This window comes from Gossypium hirsutum, chromosome D06, assembly GCF_007990345.1.
Source record: "Gossypium hirsutum isolate 1008001.06 chromosome D06, Gossypium_hirsutum_v2.1, whole genome shotgun sequence".
NCBI classification, from domain to species: domain Eukaryota; kingdom Viridiplantae; phylum Streptophyta; class Magnoliopsida; order Malvales; family Malvaceae; genus Gossypium; species Gossypium hirsutum.
In genome coordinates, this window is record NC_053442.1 from 56,905,745 (window position 1) to 56,930,540 (window position 24,796).

The 24,796-nt window shown below is 30.5% G+C and overlaps 1 protein-coding gene across 5 annotated transcripts; it reads right to left on the reverse strand.

Moving 5' to 3' along the window:
- Window positions 1-14,848: 14,848 nt before the first annotated feature.
- Window positions 14,849-20,501, reverse strand: LOC107900585 (ABC transporter F family member 5). Of its 5 annotated transcripts, XR_001684975.2 has the most exons (9): window positions 19,220-20,500; window positions 19,018-19,133; window positions 18,805-18,927; window positions 18,054-18,152; window positions 17,912-17,956; window positions 17,754-17,827; window positions 17,512-17,654; window positions 17,151-17,200; window positions 14,849-15,283 (listed from the first exon to the last, which is right to left on the reverse strand). XR_001684975.2 is itself a non-coding variant. In XM_016826239.2 (7 exons), the coding sequence occupies exons 1-7, from the start codon at window positions 20,292-20,294 to the stop codon at window positions 17,570-17,572; spliced, it is 1,617 nt and encodes a 538-aa protein (XP_016681728.1). In that variant the 5' UTR covers window positions 20,295-20,501; the 3' UTR covers window positions 17,217-17,569. The 5 variants fall into 5 exon arrangements, 3 of the variants coding, with proteins under 3 accessions (XP_016681728.1, XP_040951866.1, XP_040951865.1); XR_001684974.2 differs by having other exon boundaries at window positions 14,849-17,200; XM_016826239.2 differs by lacking the exons at window positions 14,849-15,283; window positions 17,151-17,200 and having other exon boundaries at window positions 17,217-17,654; window positions 19,220-20,501.
- Window positions 20,502-24,796: the final 4,295 nt, after the last annotated feature.

Genomic DNA, 24,796 nt, shown 5'->3' on the forward strand with positions numbered 1-24,796 from the left:
GAGATTCAATTCCAAGTTTAGCTAGTGATGGCTTAACAATCAATTTACCTTGAAAACAAGTAACACAAGAGAAATCCTTGAATTCAAGAATCTTCTAGTTCTTTAATGGGTGTCCAATTGAATTCTCAATTATTCTTCAAATCATAATAAATCCAGGATGGTCAAACTGGTCATGCCAAATGGTAAAAATATGTGGTTTTACAAACTTCTGGTTTGTAATAACATGTGTCTCAATTACACTAATATGTGTATAATATAAATCTGATGAAAAAACAGGTAGTCTTTCCAAAACATATTTCTTTCTACATTCAACATTCGTAATATATAGATATTCAATATTTTTCTCATTGATAGTCTTAATATGATATCCATTAAGACGAATATCTTTAAAACTCAATAAATTTCTTTGAGACTTAGTGAAAAATAAAACATTATCAATGACAAATTTTGTCCCCTTAGGTAATAATATAATAGCTCTTCTAGAGCTTTCAATAAGTTTTGAACTACCTAATATTGTATTAACATAGACATCACTTGTAACGCCCTAAAATTTTATAATTTAATTGTGAGAATCTGCAGTAATTAATTTTTGTATCTGTGGCTCTGTTTTCTGCTATTGTGTTAAGGTCTAGAGTTCGAGTTGCATCGTTAAAAGTTTTGTTATGTTTAAAACAACCCTTATCCATGTGTTATATAATTAAGGGCAATTTTGTGTAAATCTGTGTCAAGAATGAGCATGTTGGTTCAATGGTTAAGTATTTGAATGTATTCTATCTAGTCTTGAGTTCGAGTCCATTGTATGCATTAGAAAATTTTTGCTAAATGTTGGTATGAGGATGGTGGTTAGTTAATAAATATTTTTAGCGTCAATTTCTTCCCTTCCCTTTCTTCTTTTGTTTTTGTTTTCTTCCTTTTTCCTCCTTCTTTCTTTTTCTTTTTTTTTTCATCTTTCAAGTGAGTTCTTTTATTGCATTCGGTAAGTGATTGTCGAAGTATTAAGAGTCCTAAGTGATTCGAAGTGTTGTTAGAAGATTTTTGTGTAAGTTTTGTGAAGTTGTTGGCTTCCACTTACGTAGTTAAATTGGGATTTCTCCGACTACTGTATGTAAATTCGTTGTTAATTAGTCGTTAATCTTGTCTTTAGGAGTGAATTCGGAGGAGGGTAATCCTTCGCGTGCTGTCACAAATTAGTTCGGCTAATCATCAGTAAGCGTTCATTGTTGAAAGTTTCATAGTGTTGATTTATTTGACATAATTGATTGAGTATTAATGTTTGCATAATCTAGTCGTTTTAGTCAATTGATTGATTTCTAAATGGTTAATTAGGTTCCGACAAAGGGAGACCAGGTGCTTGCCGGAAACATTAATTTTACGAGTTTTGATTGTTGAAAATGGTGGCTGTCAACGCCACATGGCCAGGCACACAGGTGTATGTTCAGGTTGTGTAAGCCACACGACAGTGTGGGTGGTCATGTAACTCACTGTTCATCAATTTAGAGACACAGAGTAAGGCACGTAAGTGTATGTCCAGGCCGTATGTGGCCATATTAGTGCAGGGTTCACACAGGCAAAGGACACGGGCATGTGTCTAGGCTGTGTAACTCACTGTTTGTAACTTAAGACCACATGGTCAAGTACACGAGCATGTGTCCAAGCCGTCTGAGTTACACAGGTATGGACACGGCCGATTGTACAGGCCGTGTAACTCTCTGTTTATGTTTTAAAACTACACGGGTAGAGGACATGGATGTTGTCCATGCCGTGTGGCATATAAATAGGGCTGAAAACCTATTTTTGAGGTCGAGAGTGTTGCTTAAGACTAATATTATTTCTCCAGTGAATAAATGATCTGAATTTGATTGTACGAGAACTCTCTGATACTCTATAACTAACGTATGACTGCCATAATTGTACGTGTACTGTGATATTTATTCTAATATTAAATTATTTTATCATTTGTGAAACAATTTAGAATGATTGAATACATATTGTGGATATTTGTACTTTGCATTTGCATTTGCATGGGTTGGGATATTGTGAAGAATGAGGTAATCTGCTCTGAATTAGTGGCTAAGCCACCATGCGTACAATTATGATTTTGGTGCTTCGTCGCATTACAATCTAGCAGCTGCAAACGTGTCAAACAAACACTCTATAATGTGTAGGGTTGGCTGGGCATTGAATGCCCTTAACGGTGTGTTGGGATGGCCAAAGATGATGTGTAGTGGATGGGGATTAGGAATATCTACATCTGAATCTGGTTTGTTCTGTATATGAAATTGTTTTTGCATCTATAATTAATCTGTCTCGAATTTGAACTAGAAATACTTTTGTTACCAAATCGAACCTTTGAATTCAGAAACTATTTGATAAATGTGTTTTAGTTTAACAAACTTATTTTATGCACTGAGTTTACAACTCACTTTATTATTAATTGAACTTTAGGTGGTTCTCAGACTTGAACGGGTCAGTGCCGCGGGAGCTCGGTCAAGCTTTTATCTTTTTTCTAAATACTACTAGTAGGAGATTTGATATTCTAAGATATTATGATGTTTGGAAAGATTGTATACTCATTAATTGTTGTGTTGGATATTATGTGTTAAATGGTTTATTTTGACTGTGTTATAAATGTGGTGTTTTAGAATCATTGATGTAACTCTCTGGACTTGGTCTAGATGTCTAGGCGGAGTGTCGGGTGTTACATTTAATGGTATCAGAGTCAGGTTTGTCAACACTCAAACTGTGCTTGAGCTCATACTATGTGATAAAAATAGTTAGATGATAACTTATTTAATCTGGAAACTGAAACTTTAGCGAATGATTGAGCCTCTGACGCTAACCCTGTAGGTACTTCAATTATGTTATAATGATTATATTACCTGAACTGTTGTCTAGTTAAATGTTTTGATTTGATCTAGTGAAATGATCCTGTTGGATGTCTAAACTGATTTGCCCACTCTAACATTGTAGTTAGATTTTCATAATGAGTTCGCGCGGGAGTCGTGGACGTGGTACTTGAGGGCGTCGAGGATGCCAAAAAGAAGCTTGAGTAGAGTCATCCTCTATGGGTTGTATGCCCAACCTAGAGACCAGGAGACAGTTGGTACTCTCACTGCTGAGATAGAGTCTCAAACTTCGACGGCTAGGGCCGACACACTATCTCAGGCCATGATTAAGCATTGAAAAAGGTCGCAGTGACCTATCCTGGATTAGGAAGCCGAGGGCCAGTTACTGAATAACTCCGTTCGAATGAGGCTGAATTGTTTAGGGGCGTCATAAGAGTCACTCCTACTGTTGCTGAATATTAGCTCGAGATTACTGAGTGTATTACAACTGATCTTGACTGTAATCCCACTCAGAAATTGAGGGGTACTGCTCTCTACTTCGGGACAAAGCCTATCAATGGTGGCTAACAGTTGAGTAAGGTGCTCAGTACAAATAGGTTAACTGAGATTATTTCAAGAACACCTTCCAGAGTAAATATGTGGGGGCGAGTTATGTTGAGGCTCGCCGACGTAAGTTTATGGGCCTAGTGTAGGGCGACTGATTTGTGGCTGAATATGAAGTCAAGTTTTTACGACTGAGTAGGTATGCACGGACTTTGGTAGCGTCTGACTACGACAAGTGCGTGAGTTTTGAGGAAGGATTGATATATGATCTGCAGGTTCTGATAGCTCCTCAAAGGAAGTGGGTTTTTGTGATTCTAGTTAACAAATCAAAGATAGTGGAAGAAGTGAAGCCCACTGAGTGTGAGCGACATACCGTGAGAGGGACCAGAGTAAGATTAAGAGGGATTCGGGTCCCTCTAGTTCTGGACAACGCCCTAAGAAACAGACAAAATTTGACAGGCCCCCGAGGCCTAAGGCACCAGCTGTAGTGACTGAGATTCAACTGTGTAGTGATTTTGGGAAACGCCATCTGGGCAAATGCTGGAGGAAGTTAGAAGCGTGCCTCCATTATGGGTTAATAGAGCATCGGGTTAGGGATTGCCCCCGTCGACCAAATCAGGTGCCAGCTGCAGCATAGACTCCAACTCTGGGTTCTGTTCAGCCTCCGAGATTAGTTTCGCAACCATCTAGAGGTCGTGGTACTGGTAGAGGTGGTAATGGGTTTGGGAGAGGACAAAGAGCATTAGGTAGAAGTGCAGGTCAGGCTGAGGCTCGTCAGCAGACTCTGGTTTATGCGGCAAGACACAACGAGGATAACGATGATGCTGATGTCATTACAAGTACCTTCTTTATTCATTCTATTTCATACTATGCTCCCATTGATATTGACTCTACTCATTCGTATATAGCTAGTGTTGTTTCTACAAATTTAGGTTCGGTGGCTGAAAATACTGTTAGAGAGTTCTCTGTGATTTGTCCTTTGGGTTAGTCAGTTCGGTTGATAGAGTATACAGATGAGTACCCCTAGAGATCTAGGGTATGGTATTTTCAATTGACCTGATGGAATTACCCATTAATGAGTTTGATTTGATTTTGGGAATATATTGGCTCGTAGAATATCGGGTTAATCTGTCTCGAATTTGAACTAGAAATGCTTTTGCTACCAAATTGAACCTTTGAATTTGAAAACCATTTGATAAATGTCTTTTAGTTGAAAAAACTTATTTTATGCACTAAGTTCACAAACTCACTTTATAATTGATTGAATTTCAGGTGGTTCTTAGACTTGAACGGGTCGGCGCCACAGGAGCTCGGTCAAGCTTTTATCTTTATTCTAAATACTACTAATAGGAGATTTGATATTCTAAGATATTATGATGTTTGGAAAGATTGTATACTCACCTAATTACTGTGTTGGATATTATGTGTAAAATGGTTTATTCTGACTGTGTTATAAATGTGGTGTTTTAGTATCGTTGATGTAACTCTCTGGACTTGGTCTGGATGTCGAGGCCGGGTTTAGGGTGTTACATTACTTATTGTCAAATGAGAAAAATATTTTTTTTATCTTTGAGTATCGTGTGTGTTGTAGCACTATCTGCAAAACACATGTCTCCATTGATTTTGAATCCAACGAAATTTTATTGAATCTTCATATTCTTCATAAAAATAAACAAAATATAACATAAGAAACATTGCAAATATTTATTGAATATATATAACTTATTCTTTATGCAAGAAAATAAAACATAGTTAAAACAACATAAAAATGTCAAAATAATATCAACTTTTCTAATGATTCTCAAAGAAATCTTCCACATCTAGGTGAGTTATATCATTAAGGTCATGAAATTCATAATCCTTATAGGCATGGTCAGTTATAGTGTCATAGTGAATATCTTCATCTTTTGCCTCCATTTCATCATTTTGAGATATAAAATTTGTCTCAATATTATGTTTCTTCCTCTTAATGGATGCTTGATAAAGTTTCATTAAATGCTCAGACATACACAAGTACGTGACCAAAGCCCTTTTATACCACATCGGTAGGATAAATTCTCAACAATCTTTGAAGGATTATTTTGACCACCTCTTTCTTGTCCTTCACTGTTATTCCTTTTTTGGTGGTTAAAAGTATCATTGTTATGACCACCTGATAACAGTTACTAGTACATCCTCGACCACGTCCCCACTATGTCCAAAACCACAACCACAACCGCAACCTCTATATTTTCCATTTTCATAATTATTGTGTATTACTACATTCATTTCAGGGAATGATGCAAAATTAGTAGGACGAATTCCATAGTTTTTCATCAACAACTTATTTTTTTTAGCCACCAAAAGACATAAAATCAATTCAAAATACTTTTTAAAACCTTTTTCACAGTATTGCTACTGTAGGAGCACATTAGTAATATGAAAGGTTGAAAATATTTTCTCTAACAAGTCCTCCTCAGTTATGTTTTCTCCACATAATTTCAGTTGAGAACTAATTTTGAAAAGTTTCGAATTATATTATTTTACAGTCTTAAAATCCTGCAACAGTAAGTGTATCCAATCATAACGAGCTTTAGAGAGTACCACCGTTTTCTAATGATCAAATTGTTCTTTCAGATTATTCCACAACTCAAGAGGGTCTTTCATAGTGAGATATTCCACTTTTAATCCTTCGTGTAGATGATGACAGATGAAAATCGTTATTTTTTCCTTGTTTTGATTAGATGTTTCTTCAGCTTCTAATATAGTATTCCCTAGACTTTTAGCATCTAGGTGAATTTCAACATCTAACACCCATGACAAATAAATTTTGCCAAAGATGTTTAGGGCCACAAATTCAAGTTTGGTAAAATTTGACATTATAATCACTAAAAAAATTTAAAAAATGTAAAACAATAAACATTCTCAATAATAAAACAATCCAAATATATATACCAAATTTGGGAAATAATAATATGTCAAATATTGACATAGAAAAGAATAGTCGTAATAATAACTTAAAACAAATTGAAATAATTGAAATTTCTTTTAGTAACCTTAAAAAATATGTATATATAATTATCATTTTAATATGTATATAAAATTGATTTGCATGCTTTGAATATTTCTCTTTCTACAGAAGCATGATAAACAAATTAAAACAATGGTGAAAATATATATAGTTCAACTGGAGCTTTATGGGCAAGTTGTATATAGTCTTAATGATGTGAACTTCACTATGAACTTGTAGAGGCTCGTGCTGATAACGTATTATAGGTACAAGATTAAGAGAAAAAGAAAGATAAATAAATGGAAGGATGATTCAATTTTCACTTGGGATACAATAAGCTTGTACATGCCTTCTATTTATAAGGCTTTAAGTACCATAAGTTACAAAGCATTAATGACCAATATTAAGGTACTATAAATGATTTAGGGGTTACAAGATAATAAATTTAGGGGTTATAAACATTCATTCATTTTTAAGGGTTACAATAGGATAAATTTAAGGGGGTTATGGACATCCATGTATCAATGGATTTACAACACAAGTCTAATAAAATAAATTGTAAAGCCTTTTTTGGATGGGTAATGTGTTTATCTCTGATAAGATTAAAAACAGAGGTTGCGATAAGACTAGTTATTATAGCAGTGAGATGAGATACTGTAGCACTAAAATTAAAATCAATAGTGCAATATATTTGGATTCAAGTGAAACTGTAATAGAAAACGACTATTAAGGACATCATATTGAAATATATATAATAAATTATTTAAAAATATATTTAAACTAAATGATAAAATATTTATATTTATGTTAAATTATAATTAAAAATTAAATGTATAAAAGAATACTTATCTTTAATTATGATATATATTAAAATAAAAAATAATATAAATGGGCCCACAATGAGAGGTTTAGTTTATGGGCTTTTTTTATAAAATTAACCTAAAAAATTTAATTAATTACATAAATGACCAAATTTTTTTATTAAACACGTAAATGACCTAAAATCTACAGTGAAAGTTGGTGGAGCCAAAGAGTTTGGTGCCACCAACATGCCACCTTAGCATTCAGGATAAAAAAATTAATTTTTTGGTGAAGCCATGTAGAATGGCGTCACCTATATAAATATCAAGGAAATATTATAATTTCTGAAAAGATAGGGGACTTTAAAAAAATTTTCCATTTTCTGGTGGAGCCAAATAAGTTGGCGCCACTAGTTTCCAATGTGATTTTTTTTAAGTTTTGTAAAATTTTAAATATATTAAAAAATGTTAAGTATAATCAATTTTAAAATTTTAATATATTTAAAATTTTAATATACTTAATATATATTTTTAATAGGTAATGATTTTCTTAATATATTTAAATATTCTCATGCAAGAAAAGATGCATGAATAGTAAATATTCTCTATAATTTGTATTTTTGTAATCAGAGAATATATTCTCTAAAAAGTTTTAATCAAAGTCTCAAATGTAATGATGAAAGGAAAAATTTCCCGGTTCAAATGATGTAAAGAGATAATAGCCCTCTATAAAAGGCTATTAGATTCAGAATGAAAAACATGACTCGAAATACCCATTTCAGAAATCAAAACTCGTTTCTCCAAAGTTTCAAAGTTTCTCCAAATTTTTAAGTTTTCAAAATTTAAGTTTTAAAATTTTTATTACAAATTTCAAATTACGATTACAGGACTCTAAATACCCATTTCAAAAATCAAAACTTGTTTCTCCAAAGTTTCAAAGTTTCTCCAAATTTTTAAGTTTTCAAAATTTAAATTTTAAAATTTTTATTACAAATTTCAAATTACGATTATCTCATTCCAAACCTGATCCTCAGATCGTTGGGATAGTATGGTAACGGAGCCAAGGAAAAGCAGGTATTTTTAAGTTTTGAAAATATTTATTTTGTTTTCAATATTTTTGAGTTCTGGTTTAACTGTCTTCATTAATGTGCTATTATTTTGCTGAGAATTGATACACTGTCCAATTAGCCATGGGTTAGGCGTGTCAAGGACAAAGTATCCCTGTAGGCAACTTTAATAATCTGGAAATCCAGATAGTAGAACCCCCTTATAATAAATAAGAAGACCAAGAATGTTTCCTTTCCTTAGAAGAATCAATTCTTTTGCAAGCTTTGTTTCCAATTAATCTAAAAAATCTGACCAAACCTCAAATAACACTGTTAATGAATAAGAAGAACATTATGAAAATATTCCCCAAAGATTTGATAATTGGACTCTTCCAAGAGTTCCAACAAACCAAGTTTACAAGAAAATAACTTTTAAAAATTTAAATGCTTTTTGCAGTTACGTTATAAAAACAAAAGAAATGAGTTTACCTATTCAAAAAGAATATGAAACAATCCAATTATTAGATAGAGTCATCATTAATAAACTCAAAGAATAAAGATACAAATATGTCCATTTTGGACTAGTCCAGGTTGGTGTCAAACCTCTTAGTGTTGAAGCCACTAAAAATACCTCAATTTTAGTTGTCTTAATAGACCAAAGACACATCATGTTTAATGACTCATTATTAGGAACTATAGAAACAAGCCTATGTACAGGCTCGATACATTTTAATTGTTATCCAAATTTTATGGTTTCTTTAACTGACAAAAATATTTTACAATCTTTGACCCTCCAAATACATACCCATAACTATAAAATACTTCATGGTACGAAAGTATTAACATTAGTCTATAGATTCCATTTGAAAGCTATGTATTCTATTGTTAATACCGAGGCTTTACTCCAAAGCCCAAAAGAAGAAACCCTCTTAATAGAAACAGATACCACTAGATCTCATACCACAATCCCAAGAACAATACAATGGCATGAGATAAACCTTTCTGATAAGTGAAAACTTGAGGGTGCTACAGACCCTGTGGCACCAACTCCCATAAGAAACACTTCATTAAGTGAAATCTCTCAGCACCAAGATGGCACAGTTGAATTAAAATTCAACAGGCCATAAAGAATGTCTCTAAGATATTCCTTCGGAATAGGAAATACCAGCACAACTTTTAGGAGTTTAAATTTAGAAGAAGAGTCAAGTCCAGAAACGCAAACAGTAGATTTTAAGACAGCCAGAGCCTCTGTCTCTTCTATCCCAACAACATTTAGAACCAATTTACAAGAAATAGATAATTCCTCAAATATAGCTAAACCTATTTATGCCAGACAGGAAGAGAGTCCCTAAAATTCACCTAATATGTCACCAACATATTCATCAATGACTAATAATGCAAGACAAGGAGAAAATTAAGAAATATTTGTTTTAGAAAAAAATTTTGAGATAAACAAAAAATGGTGTAGAAAGCACTTTTATTCCAACAAAAATAAGCAAAAAATAGAAGATTACTTTAAAAATTATAATGATAAAAAAGAAAACATTCTTCAAGAATATTATAAATTTATGAATACCCATAAAATTCATATAAAATTCTTTGAATGGTTTGAAATTATTATTCAGAATCTGTTAATACAATAAAACATAATACTAGATGACAGACTAATAAAGGAGAAGTTGAATCTCGACATCCCCCTTTAATGGAGGTTCAATATCTTCACAAAAACACTGGAACAAAAGCAAATCCTTTAAGAATAAGAGCTCCTGATGTAGGAGAACAAATCTCATCAAAAGATATTAAAATGATAGTAGAACAAAATAATCATACAAATATCAATCTTTATACAATAGGAAAACAATTAGATTATATTGAGAATTTGGTGGAAAGTCAACCGATCAGGAAAGAACCAGTAAAAGAGATAACCGAAAAAAGTTCTAAAGAACCAATATTCACACCTTATGAGATTCCAAAACCTTTTCAAAAATCCCAAAATGATTTCTTAACAGAAATCCAAAATAGACTTGATACTTTGAAAAGTTACAAGTCTGAATTAATTGCCCCTGATACCCCAATACAAGCCCAACATTCAGTAAATACATTACACCAATCCTCTTAATCTAACTCTGACCAGTCAAATGAATAACAAATTAACAAGATATCTTGGAAAGAACCAAAAAGATTATATTATCCAAAAACCACTGCACCTGATCTTAACATAGAAGAAAAACCTATTTTTCAGAATAAACACAATGTTAATGCAATTTATGAATGGAATATAGATGGAATGTCTGAATACAATATTCTTAGTTTATTACAAAAAATGACAATGGTTTCAAATGTTTATAAAACCCAAAATCAAAATGGATTAATCAGTGATCATGCTATAGCTAATCTTTTAGTTACTAGATTTACTGGTCAATTAAAAGGATGGTGGGATCATGAACTCACTAAAACTCAACAGGAAGAAATTTTAAAAGTAATAAAAAAGGATGACTAAAGAAGAATTCTTTTAGATGAACAAGGAAGAGAAATCCAAGATGTAGTAGCAATTTTAATTTTCTCAATTTCTAAACACTTTATAGGAGGTTATTCTCATTTTAAAGATAGAAATTCAGAACTATTATCAAATTTAAAATGCAAAAAATTAACCGATTTTAAATGGTATAAAGATATCTTTATGGCTAGAGTTATACAAAGATAAGATAACCAACAACCATTTTGGAAAGAAAAGTTTCTAGCAGGACTTCCCATTTTATTAGGAAAAAAAGTTAGAAATCAAATAAGAGAAAATTACAGAGGTATTATTCCATATGAAAAGCTTACATATGGTGAACTAATTAGTTTCACCCAAAAAGAAGGATTAAAATTTTGTTAAGATTTAAAATTACAAAAACAACTTAAGAAAGAAAGATATCAATATAGAAAGGAATTAGGATCATTCTGCCACCAATTTGACATCAGGAATGAACCTTCTTCTTCAAAAACATGTTGCCCTGTAAAACCGAAAAATAGGAAAAAGAATATTTCAAAATATTATAAAAAAACCCAAATATAGAAAATACAGAAAAGGAAATAAACAACAAAAAACAAAAAATAAAATTGATAAAACAATAAAATGTTATAGATGTGGAAAACCAGGACCCATCTCAAAATATTGTAAAATTAAAAGAAAAATCAATAATTTAAATCTAGATGAAGAAATAGAACAAAAATTAAATGAGGTTCTATTAGAAACAACTTCTTTTGAAAATGATACATCTACGGAAACAGATAAATTACAAATAGACGAATTACATACAACATCCCAGTTTTCTGGTGATGAAAATAAACCCTCAATTAATATGTTAACCAAAGACCAAGAATTTATGATTGAAGTTATTGATAAAATTCAAGATCCAGAACTTAAAAGAGAATACCTTTTGAAATTAAAATCCTCATTAAAAGATAAACCAGAAAAAGAAAAAGAAATTATTTCTAGTCAATCACAAATGTATAATATACAAGATATAATATTTAATAAATATGAAAAAATAAAACCAAGACAAATTACAAATTCTGAATTATAGTTAGATATAAAACAAATTAAATTAGAACTTTCTCAACTTAAAATAGAACAACAAGAAATGAAAGAACAAATGTAGACCTTAAAACACGAAACCTCAGAAAAAAGTTCGTCAGAAACTGAACCTGAACTTGAAAAAAATACACGGGAATATATGATGGTTCTAAGTGAAGTATCTATTCAAAGATATTTAATAAAAATAAATATTGTCATAAACAATGAATTTCAATTAGAAACAATAGCCCTTTTTGATATAAGAGCGGACCAAAACTGGATTAGAGAAGGGACAAATGTATAAAATATCAAACATGTTTTTTAATGGTAAAAGATATTACCCAAGATGTCATATTAGGAACCCCATTCATATCCTTACTCAAACCTTATAAAGTAACAAATAATTCTATCTCCACCAAAGTTTTAAACACTAAAGTAGAATTTCCTTTTGTAGAAAAACCAAAAATAAGAAATCTCAACTTATTAAAATCTTTATCCATCAATAATGGGCAAATTAATAACTTAATTAATCATAAACAGAAGAAAATCTCTTTTCTAAAAGAAGAAATATGTTTTAAAAAATTGATTGAACAATTAGGAAAAAGAGAAGTACAAAAAAGGATAAATCAAATTAAAGAAGAAATAAAACCAACAATTTATTCTGACATTTCTAATGCCTTTTGGAATAGAAAAAAACATGAAGTAATATTACCATATGAAAACAATTTTGATGAAAGACAAATACCTACAAATGCAATACCCATACAAATGAACAAAGAAATGGAAGAATTTTGTAAAAAAGAAATACAAGACTTTCTTAATAAAAATTTAATTAGGAAAAGCAGTTCTCCTTGGAGTTGTTCAGCATTCTATGTAATAAAAAATGCAGAACTCGAAAGAGGAACGTCAAGATTAGTAATTAATTACAAACCTCTCAATCAAGCCTTAAAATGGATTAGATACCCAATACCAAATAAGAAAGATTTGCTACAGAAACTTTGTAATGCAAATATTTTCTCAAAATTTAACATGAAATCTGAATTTTGGCAAATCCAAATAAAAGAAGAAGAAATATATAAAACGGTATTTACTGTACCATTTGGACAATATGAATGGAATGTAATGCCTTTTGGGTTAAAAAAATGCTCCATCTGAGTTTCAAAGAATAATGAATTATATTTTTTACCAATATTCTCAATTCACAATAGTATACATCGATGATGTATTAGTGTTTTTAGAAAATTTAGAAAAACACTTCAAACATTTATCGATCTTTATAAAAGTCATAAAAAATAATGGTTTAATAGTTTCTAAATCCAAGATAAGTTTGTTCTAAACCAAAGTAAGGTTTTTAGGTCATTACATTACCCAAGGAACCATTACCCTAATAGAACGGTCTATAGAGTTTGTTAGCAAATTCCCAGTCCAAATCCTTGATAAAGTCCAATTACAAAAATTCTTAGGAAGCCTCAATTATGTCATAAACTTTTATCCAGGTCTTAGCAAATTATGTAAACCGTTATATGATAAGCTCAAAAAGAATCCACAACCTTGGACAAATAACCACACTGATATTATCACCCAAATCAAAAAACAAATCACTAAGCTTCCTTGTTTATATTTAGCCAATCCAAATGCCCCCAAGATTGTAGAAACATATGCTTCTGAAATAGGATATAGTGGGATCCTAAAACAAGTTAAAGGAAGAAAAGAGCAAATAGTCCAGTTTACTTCCAAACATTGGAATCCTACTCAGCAAAATTATAGTACTATTAAAAAAGAAATTTTATCAATTATTTTGTGCATTACAAAATTCCAAAGTGATTTATTAAATAAAAAATTTCTTTTACGAATCGATTGCAAATTAGCAAAAGAAGTTTTACAAAAAGATGTTCAAAATATTGCCTTCAAACAGATTTTTGCAATATGGCAGGCAATTTTGAGCATATTTGATTTTGATATTAAATACAGCAAAGGAGAAACTAATTCTTTGCTTGATTTTCTCACCAGAGAGTTTCTTCAAAAATGCCACCCAAACTCCGAGACAAAGGAAAAGGGAAAATAAGAGAGTCATCCAAAACCCAAATTTCCTGAAAATCAATTAAGTCATGGTATGAAATTTGCCATGAAGAAAAAAATGAGAAATCATCATCATCGTCAAAATCCTCCAAAAATACAATAATTCAAGATGCTAGATCCAAATGAAATTGATTCTCAAATCAAAAAATGGATTGAGTCACTTTCTCAATCCCCAGAAGTAGCATTGGCCTTTTCACAAATGAAAGAGGAAACTCCTCTCAAACAAATTGCTACTGAAGCAGCAAAGATTTCAAAAAATAAAGAGATTGTTTTACACAAACCAAAATCTCTCAAAAATGTTTTAAAAGAGACTTCTCTCCAAGATGTTTTTCCAAAAGAGATAGCAGTGTCTTCACAAACTGCTACACAAAAATCTTCACAATATTTTCCAAACAAATATTTTGAAAAAATTCTTGTTATGGAGGAAGAATTTTCAGAAAAACCTCCACATATACTTGCAAAAGAACTTTTCAATGGATGATATTTCAAACCATTGGATTCTCAAAAACCCCAACAATATTATGAAAACATACTGGATCAGTATTGTTCAAACATTACACAGACCCAAAAGATCCAAATTTTATTACCTATTCAATAGCCCAAATACTAAAAATTCTTCGACCAAGAGATTGGAGTGAAAACCCAAATTCTCCAAAGAATTTCCCAGCCAAATTTACCACCAAAATAGACCACTACCCATATTTTACATATTGGGATTACGAAATGGCATGGTACAATGCCTTCTTAATGAACAACCAACACATGAGACACTCTAGGCTCATATATTTCAAATACGACACCCAATTCAAATTCCCAAACTGGTTCCAAGAATGGTGGAATTGGTATGGACCATCATCCTTTGAGATACTACCAGAAAAAATTTAAAACTTATGGCCCAAATTCTTTGACAAATTTCAGCCTGAACCAGACCAAAAACACATTTACAAGACAATCCATTTTTTCTCAAAACTGTGCATTTCTTGGACTGTTTCATGGAATTATTCTTATGAGCAAGATCAATATACTGGAATTCCATTACTAGTTCGGAACTACAAGACTAAATGGTGGGAAAAATTTAATGATGAAAAATATGATTCAAAATATTTGGATAATTTTTTCAAAAAGAATCCAAGATTATGTAAGTCTGTAGCCCCGGATCAAACCACAGCAAAATTCCTTCAAGCAAAGTCGACAGCTAGTGCTATGTTAGCTCAAGCCAATACCAAAAAGGAATACAAAAAACTCATGGCTGAATTGCTCAGCTCATTGGATTCCGAATCTGAAGATGAGAAATCTTCAGCATCCTTAATCAAGACGGTGGATCTTGCAGATGATAACACTTCAGTGACCATCACCAGGACCAAGAAAAAATGATGCAAGAAAAGACAAGTGAACAGTAAATATTCTCTGACGAAATATTCCTGCAAGAAAAGACGAGTGAACAGGAAATATTCAATGATGAAAACAGTAAATATTCCCCTGCAAGAAAAGATGCATGAATAGTAAATATTCTCTGTAATTTGTATTTTTGTAATCAGAGAATATATTCTCTGAAAAGTTTTAATCAAAGTCTCAAATGTAATGCTGAAAGGAAAAATTTCCCGGTTCAAATGATGTAAAGAGATAATAGCCCTCTATAAAAGGCTATTAGATTCAGAATGAAAAACATGACTCGAAATACCCATTTCAAAAATCAAAACTCGTTTCTCCAAAGTTTCAAAGTTTCTCCAAATTTTTAAGTTTTCAAAATTTAAGTTTTAAAATTTTTATTACAAATTTCAAATTACGATTACAGGACTCTAAATACCCATTTCAAAAATCAAAACTTGTTTCTCCAAAGTTTCAAAGTTTCTCCAAATTTTTAAGTTTTCAAAATTTAAATTTTAAAATTTTTATTACAAATTTCAAATTACGATTATCATATATTTAAATTTTTTAATTTTTTAAAATTTTAAATATATTAAAAAATGTTAAGTATAACCAATTTTAAAATTTTAAAAATTTAATATATTTTTTAATAGGTAAAGAGAAAAAAAAATTTTAATATATTTAAAAATTTAAAAATTTTAAAAACTTAAAAAAATTTAAATATATTAAAATTTTAATATACTTAATATATTAAAATATATTAAAATTGTAAACATATTTAAAAAAATTAAGTATAACCAATTTTAAAATTTTAATATATTTTTAATAGGTAAAGACAAAAAAAAGGTTTTCTTAATATATTTAAATTTTTAAAAGGAAAAAACGGCTAGCAACTTAGGAAACGGGTGACGCCAATTTATTTGGTTCTACCAAAAAAGGAAAATTTTTTAAAGTCCCTCTATCTTCTAGAAATTACAATATTTTACTAATATTTATATAGTTAACGTCATTCTACATGAATCCACAAAAAAATTAATTTTTTTTATCCTGGTTGCTGACGTGGCATGTTGGTGGTGTCAGACTCTTTGGCTCCACCAACTTTCACTGTAAATTTTAGGTCATTACGTGTTTAATTAAAAAAATGAGTCATTTATGTAATTAATTAAATTTTTGAGTTAATTTTATAAAAAAGCTTGAATAATATTAAAGGTTAAAATATTTAGATAATTTTATTTAATTTTCAAAACACTGAATTTCAAAAACTGTATTCATTCAAGATTAGACATCAATACTTTGAGAAAGATATGAAACTTTATTAAAAGTATCGATATATTTTTTTTGTTCAATTTTCCTAAATTTTGAATCTCAAATAGGTATTGACAAAGGCGAATCTAGAGGGCTGGTAGGGACCCGACCCCCTAAAATGAAAATTTTTCTAATTTGGTCCTTTAAAATTTTTAAAATTTTAAATTAATAAAGATAAAATTATACTTTGCCCCCTAAAATTGATACAATTTTAATTTAATCCTTTAAAAATTATATTTTTATTATCGTAAAAATCACAATTTAATTTTAACCCCCTAAAAAATTTTTTTGGCTTCGCCTCTGAGTATCAATATTTGGATTGTGATATCGATACCTTATAGAAGGGATCGATACTTTTGATCTTGACAACAGTTTCACACGATAAAAAGCATTTGAAAAAAAAATTATCATTTTGAAAGTTAAAAATATTTTCTAAGCATCTAAAAGATAGATTTTAAAAGTTTCTCTCTTAAAAATATTTTGAAACAAATTGTCATTTGAAATTTATCAAGTTTTATTAAAGAATATTATATTTATTATATCAAAACATTTATCAAATAAAACTGAAGAATAAGATTGAGAATAGAATTTTGCTTATTCAAGAAGAGACTCCACTTTCATGAACCTCCGTTGATATTCTTTCCAAGCTCATTGTCCATCATCAACTGTAATAAATCAAAGTGTAGAAGTAAAGGTTTAATTACTAAACAAGAGTCTGAAAGTTTACAATTAAAACCAAAGTAAAAAAGAAAATTAAGAAAAAAAATGCAGAGAAACTAAAACCAATTCTGATTTCTATCTTCTCCCCTTTTTTTCTCCTTTCCTGCTATTCTACTAAGGGTAATATTTATACTAATGGATTAAAAAGAGTTGAAATAAAGCCTAAAAAGTAAAAAATTTCAACAAACGTGGAAAAGATAGAAGAGTGCTACAAATCAACTATATAAAATGAGGAATGGCAACTACAAAACTGGACCTTGTATTGAAATGAAAAGCAGAATTTTATGTCAACAAATTGATGCGTATAATGGCAGCTAGACTGTGTCTTCTTCTGATCTTTCTAATATGAAGATGTTCTCTTTATCATCTCTCCCTATCCTCATCGTATCATCTACATACCTGTAGTGTTCAACCCAACTCAAGGAACAACAATGTGAAGTTACAATATTAATACCACAAAACATCCACCAAAGCACTAGGAGAAATAGTAAAGGATACGTTATCTCCAGCCACCCATCCGGATTGAAGATAGCAAGCAGAACATCATAATTTTTCGAGAACACATTCAACAGCTATGCTTTCACCAAAACAAATTAAGCTTCAAGTTTGGGAAATTTTGAGTATTTCTCTGTGATGTACAACAGTTTACAGCTTACCTGATCAGGAGTGACTGTCGAGTTATCGTAACTTACATCAACTCTCTGCAGATTTTGAAACAAAAATACACTTGAATCATGATCCAGGTTTTGTATGTTGGTGGAATATATAAGGAAAAGGCAGAAAGAAAGAAGGTTTAACTGATTTGGATGCGATCTTGAAGGAAGCTTCAATTGTGAGCTTCCCATTTAACAATTTCAATCCTCTGGCATTGAACTTTATCACGTTAACTGCTTTGCTCTCCATTTTCCCATCACCAAATGCTAATGTTAGTAAAACACGAATCACATCACAAATCCAGCTTCATATAGAAAAAATGGCACACCAGTTTTTATTTCACTACTAGGATGAGAATCTGGATATTTAAATCATTCAGTTATGGTATAAGTCCCAGAAAAGGTTTAATTCATAATTTGGTACCTAAGTTTGGCATTTTTTTCTAAACTGGTACTTTTTTTTTTTTTGAGTTTAACTGGTAACTGTATTTGACAAAGTTATACATTTTGATACTTGAAGAAAACAGTGTGTTAACCTTTTAGTATTTAATTCGGGTTTTGGAGTTTATTTGATGAAAATTCATAATTAACTAATAATATTAGCAATTAGCTTTCATCAAATCAATCCTAAATCCTGAATTAAATCACATCAATTGTACTGCATTTGACAAATTAAACAAATTCACAATTAACACTAAATTTATTCTATTACCAAAATCATAAAACATTCACACCTAATAGTATTAGTAATTAAATTTCATCAAATCAACCCTAAAACATGAGTATTTAGAGTGCATAAGAAACTCAGGCACCAAATAATATATTAAACTTTCTTGAAATTTCTCAAGCAACTCAGTATTTAGAGTGCATAAGAAACTCTTAGATGTATACAATACCTTTTCAATATCAATGATCTGGAAAAACTCTCCCAAAGTGATGAAATCCCTCAACCCAAGCTTTGTTCTCTTGGAACCCAAGATTGTAATAGTACTATAAAGTAGCTTCCAGCAACCACCTACCTTCATCCCATTTATAGAAAAAAAAAAAAAAAACTCTAAAACCATATCCTTAACTTTATTTCAACAAGTAGAATATAAGTTCAAGTTCACCTTTTCTAGATTCAAGATAGGATCTGGAGTTGGATTGTGAGATTCTAGCAGCTTCACCAGAGCTTCAACGTCAGATTTCTTTGAGGATGGGACTCCAAAAATCCCTCTATTGATTCCTTGGAACACATATACAGAAAAAAAAAAATTATCTCAGGAGTTGTTCACCATGTTATCCTGAGGTAAATATAGAGGAGGACCATACCTTTGAGTTGCTGTAAGAGTTCAGTTTTGAGGTGAGAAAGTGTGTTAGGATCTTGTAATACATCATCCTCATCGCCGATTAAGTCAGCGTTAGGTTCAGCCACTTTAGTGATGAAACAGGGGTTGAATCTAGAGGTGATAGCCATTGGATATGTGGTTGAGATGGCCCTGCAGCAAGCTTTCATCTTTCCATTGATTCTGGATATGGAAGGAAGCAAAGGGGGAGCATGGAGTAGTGGAGGGTGGATAAGCTTGTTGGAAATGGGTGGTGCAAACAAGTTTTGTTTCCTTCGTGTTGTGGAAAGAAAATGAAGCCCAGAGCTATCGGAATCCTCGGGGGAAAACCCAAGCTCTGGCATCAACTTACTAACCTTAGCATCAACCTCATCCAAATCCACAGCCTGAGCCCTCCTCTGCAACAAATCAAACTCATCCAAAAGCATTCCCATCAACTCCAAATCCTCGGTAGCCCCTTCTATCGACTTCTGTACCCTCTCTAACCTGTCAGAAATCTCCATTTCTTCTTTAAAAGCACTCATAAACTCCTCCCTCACCGTCCTGCTCATCGAAACCCCAAATTCTTGGTTCAAAAATGCATTTTTCATGTTTGATTTGGCCTTTATAACGTTCCCCGAATCGGGTTCTTCTTGTCCCGTTATAATTCTCAACCGGGTCGTTTTCCCTGCTGCATTTACTCCAACCAGTCCAATTTTCTCGCCTTTTTTCACTTCCCAATTCACATCTTTCGAAACAGTTACTCCTTTATAGCTCTTGCTAATGTTTTCAAGCTTTACACCGGAGGAAATACCCGAAGCACCGGCATTGGATTGCTTGTTGAAACGTTTCCGATCAATTTCTTCTGTATTGGAGGAAAACAGTGATTCAATGTCGCTTTCTGGGTCCTTAACGGAGGTTTCAACGCTGAGAGTGGAAACTTGGGCAGTTATTTTAGTTGGTCTAAATTTAAAGGTTTTGGGGGAGACTAAAGAGGAGGAATTGGGAGTAAACGAGGGGCAAGGAGAGGTGAAGAATGTTGAACGAAGGTCAAAACGGTGGAGTTTTGTGGAGAGCACCATGTTTGGGCGGTGGGAAAGTGAAGGAAAGTATGGAAATGAAAGGAAAAAAGGACAAAGAACAGAGGTGTGAAGAAAGGCAACGGGGGAGTTTCTCAGCCAGTAGAGTAAAAGAGAAACTCTCAGCCCACCAGTTGAGATGAGATGAGCGGACGGATGATATACAGGTGAAAGAGGGAGATTTCTAACCTCTATACCTTGCTATTTGTGTTGCACATAATACACAAATAAATAAAGATAAGTATCTAATTTTTGTCTGTCACATATGTTGAAAAATATAAAAAGATGGATCAAACATAATATTTGAACTTAAAATTCGGTAAAAAATAAAAAAACCTTATTATTTACTTTAATCCATGCTTCAACTCTTCATTCAATTGATATTTTGTTTTCTTTGAATAAATAAATTTCACCGATTAATGGATTACTTAATTTGATTTTTACTGTTTCAATTCAACAAAGATAACTATGAAAATGTATGGTTTTTTCAATTAAAATGGAAACGAAAAGTAAAAGAAAAAGAAGACCAAGGATTCTTTTTTTTTTCTAGTTTAAAGATTAATTTGATGCATAGGTTTTGATTATTTTGAGAAACTAAATTAACACTTTCCTTTAATTAATTTAGAAAATTTAATTAATTAAATTTAGTTAATTAAAAAATCAATTAATTTAGTTGGTTGGACATCTAAGTTGACATTTAAAACTTATTTTAAGTGTCACGTCAGACTATCATTTGGGAGGTAACATATCTTAATGGCAGAGTGACCATTTCATAACAAAATAATAACGTAAGTGACTAAAACGTAACATTTCAAACATAGACAACTAAAATGTAACCTGAGGCGAACAAAAATAACTATTTTGGTGGTTTACTCATAAATAAATTAAAAATATCTACTTTTATTTTTCTCATAAACAAATATACAAATATAATTAAAATTTTATCACAATGATGGTATTAATTAAAGTTGACCCTCGACTTTTTTTTTCAAAAAAAAAAGAAAAAAGAATATAAGTATGGTTTAAAAATAACATACAATAAATAATAAAATGTACTGTTTAAAATTAATAATAATAACAACACATATGTAATATCTATGAAATAAAAAAAAGTTTAAATTGTGAGTAAAAAAATTAAATAGACTAATATATCATATTAAGAATAATAAATACACTCCAATTATTTCATGGTATTGTCATATTTCTAGCACATAAAAAAGTTATCATTCCAGTGAAAGGAAATCAATATTACATATCTAATTATAAAAAATTAAATATCTAGTTGACTTTTGACACAAATTTATGAAAATATTGGTGTAGTGGTAAAGAAATTATTTATAAATCTATTGAACATGTATTGGATCCTTGGATATGCTAGTTTTAATTTTTTATTTAAAATTTAGTTTTAATTTTTCTTTTAAAAATTATATAAAAGTATGGAAATATAAAAACGTTATCAAAATAATAATAGCAATCATTTAAAAGAAAAGGTAAATTAGTCTTTTTCCAATTGAGTTGGTATCTAATTAACCCATAACACTAATTTAGTCACGAATTTAAATATTGTATAGATACGTGATGAGGGTGAGAAAATATTTTTTGTAAAAAAAATCATTTGCTTAAAATGTATTTAATAATAAATATTGGTGTAGTAGTAAAGAACTTGTTTATAAATTCATTGAACAAGTGTTTAATCATTGATATGTTAATTTTTAATTTTTATTTAAAAACTATATAAAAAATATGAAAAGATAAAACCCCATCAAAATAATAGAAATGATAAATTAGTCGTTTTCCAACTGAGTTGTTACCCAATTAACCGTGACACCAACTCAATTAGGAGTTTAAATAATAGTGAATCTAGATACACCATGTGAGTGAGAGAAAACATTTTATATAATTTTTTTTTTTCAAAAAATTACTCAATAATAAGTATTGGTGTAATAGTAGAATTTATGGCTCGCCCAAAAGGTAAATGGTATCTTTTCATTGACATTGCATTAATTATGAAATAGGAATATGGTCATGGGTTATTCGATTGGGACAAATGATTATTATTACTATTTGTTAGAAATAATCTTTTTCATTGTGGAAGATGCAATGCTGATCATGAGATAAAATATGATCATATTGTGTAAATGAATTTAATTAAAATAACTCAATGATATATTATGAGAGTAACACACAAATGACAAGGCCATTGAATAAAGCATAAGTCTAAGTTGTTTTCGTAATTGTATATAATGGGGAGTTCATTCATGACACTTTTAGTGGATTGACTTTATGACTAAATAATGTTGTAATTAATAGATGAAGAGTAGTGTAACAACCTGATTTCAGTGGTATCAGAGACAGTGGTTTTGAGATCACAATTTCAACGTGTGATTCCGTAAATATTATTTATTTAATATTTACGAGGGTATTAGAGTGTCATATTAAAGTTTAGTTCGATAATTTTGATGTTTGGATAGTTAATTGAGGAAAAAGAACTAAATCATAAAAATTGCAAAAAATTACTTTATTAATTAAATGACTTTAATAGTAAAAGTGGGAGATTTTATGTTGAAATTAGACCATAATTAAAATATTATGGACCATTGGTGATGTTTTATTTTAAAGTTTATTAGTTAAAAATGTAATTTACAAAATAAAGTAATTAAAAACCATAAAAATGAATGATCGTCATCTTCCACTTACACCATGTTTGGTTCGCTGTAATGGAATAGAGCTGTTGTAATAGAATAGAACTGTAATCAGTAATTCAATTGTTTGGTTGAATGGAATGAAATAGAACTATAATGGTATTCTTGTGTTTGGTTGAATGGAATGATGTTGTAATAGCATAAGAAAAAAACTAAAATGACCAAAATACCCTTAATAGAATTTTTTTTAAGTAAGGTAATTTTTGTTATTAAATTTACTAGGATTATTATTAAATTTAATAATAAATAATTTAATTATATTTTAATATAATTATTACCAACTATAATTTAATAAAAATAAAAAAAACATATAATTTAATAACATTCTTAATATAATTATTATTAAAATATGAATTAATAAAAATCATAACATAATCTCATGGGATCATAGTTGCCAATATTACAAATATTGATCCAAAAACAATAATTATTCTCATTTTTATATATATGAAAAATATTAAACATCTATACACCAAACAAACCCCAGCAAGCAGAACTCTATTTTAACTTCTCTATATTTTTCCCTAACCTATTAACATCAATTCCAAAAATATTCCCCCAAAAATATCAAAAAAGAAAAAGGGTCCTGCTGCTGCCATTGATGTATCTTCAATCTAAATCACTTTCCATACTCCCCATGGCCTTCAATCCTCTTGGTCTTTACATCATGCCAAAACCCCATATCAGAAACATGAATCGACTTTTTCCACAAACCTATAATAGAAAGCAAAATGTCAGATCATGGCACCTTGTTGGCAAAAAAGCAATGAAGAAAAAAAATCACCTTTAAAATATATACACATATATATACACACACAAAAATAAAAAGTGGGTGGAGGATAACAATAAGACTTAAGCTAATTTAGAAACAAACTACAATGAAATAGTTCTAAATAGAAGTCAACAAATTTAAGTTAATAGTAGTAATAAGATATTCATGCCAATGAGTTTATAACAAAAGATCGAAAAAAACACTATGATTCTGTCAATAACCACAAAATTGTTATAAGTGACACTACAATTAGCCTCAAAACAAATCTTATGCCACCATAAAAAAAGATACAAGGAGAGTCTCTATCTACTTGGTGCTAGATCCAAATGGTAAGAATAGAAGACATGATAATGGATCACATTAGGAATGAGGCGCATCTTAATAGAGTTTGAATTGCCAAATTTAAGTTATATTCTTATCACATCGAGTATGAGGCGCATCTTAATAGAGTTTGAATTACCAAATTTAAGTTATAAATCAGGTCACTAAATCAAGATTAGATACGATTTATCCATCTAACAGTGCTAGGATTTACATGTATCAAAAATCAAATCAGGACCAATCTAGAAAGAACTAATAACTTTCATAATAACATAAGCAAATCCATACACCTAGGGGTGTGCAAAATTCGGGTAAAACCGAAAAAATTCAGTTAACCGACTGAATTTGGTTAATTGGTCGGTTAACCAAATTTTTTCGGTCGGGAGTCGGTTAATTATTTTTTTATTTTTCGGTTAACAGTTAATTCGATTCGAAATCGATCGGTTAACCGAATTTTTTTGGTTTAACCGAAAAAATTAATAAATAAAATTATAATATATATATAGGTCCACTATTCACCTAAACCCAATCCAAACCCAAGTATTCAACCCAAACCAATTACCCAACCCAACCCAATCATAAAAATTACAAATAATTTAATAAATAAAAATAAAATTCTAAAACTAAAACTAAAACTAAAACTAAAACTTAAACTAAAACTAAAACTAAAACTAAAACTAAAACTAAAACTAAAGTCTAAAAGTCTAAAA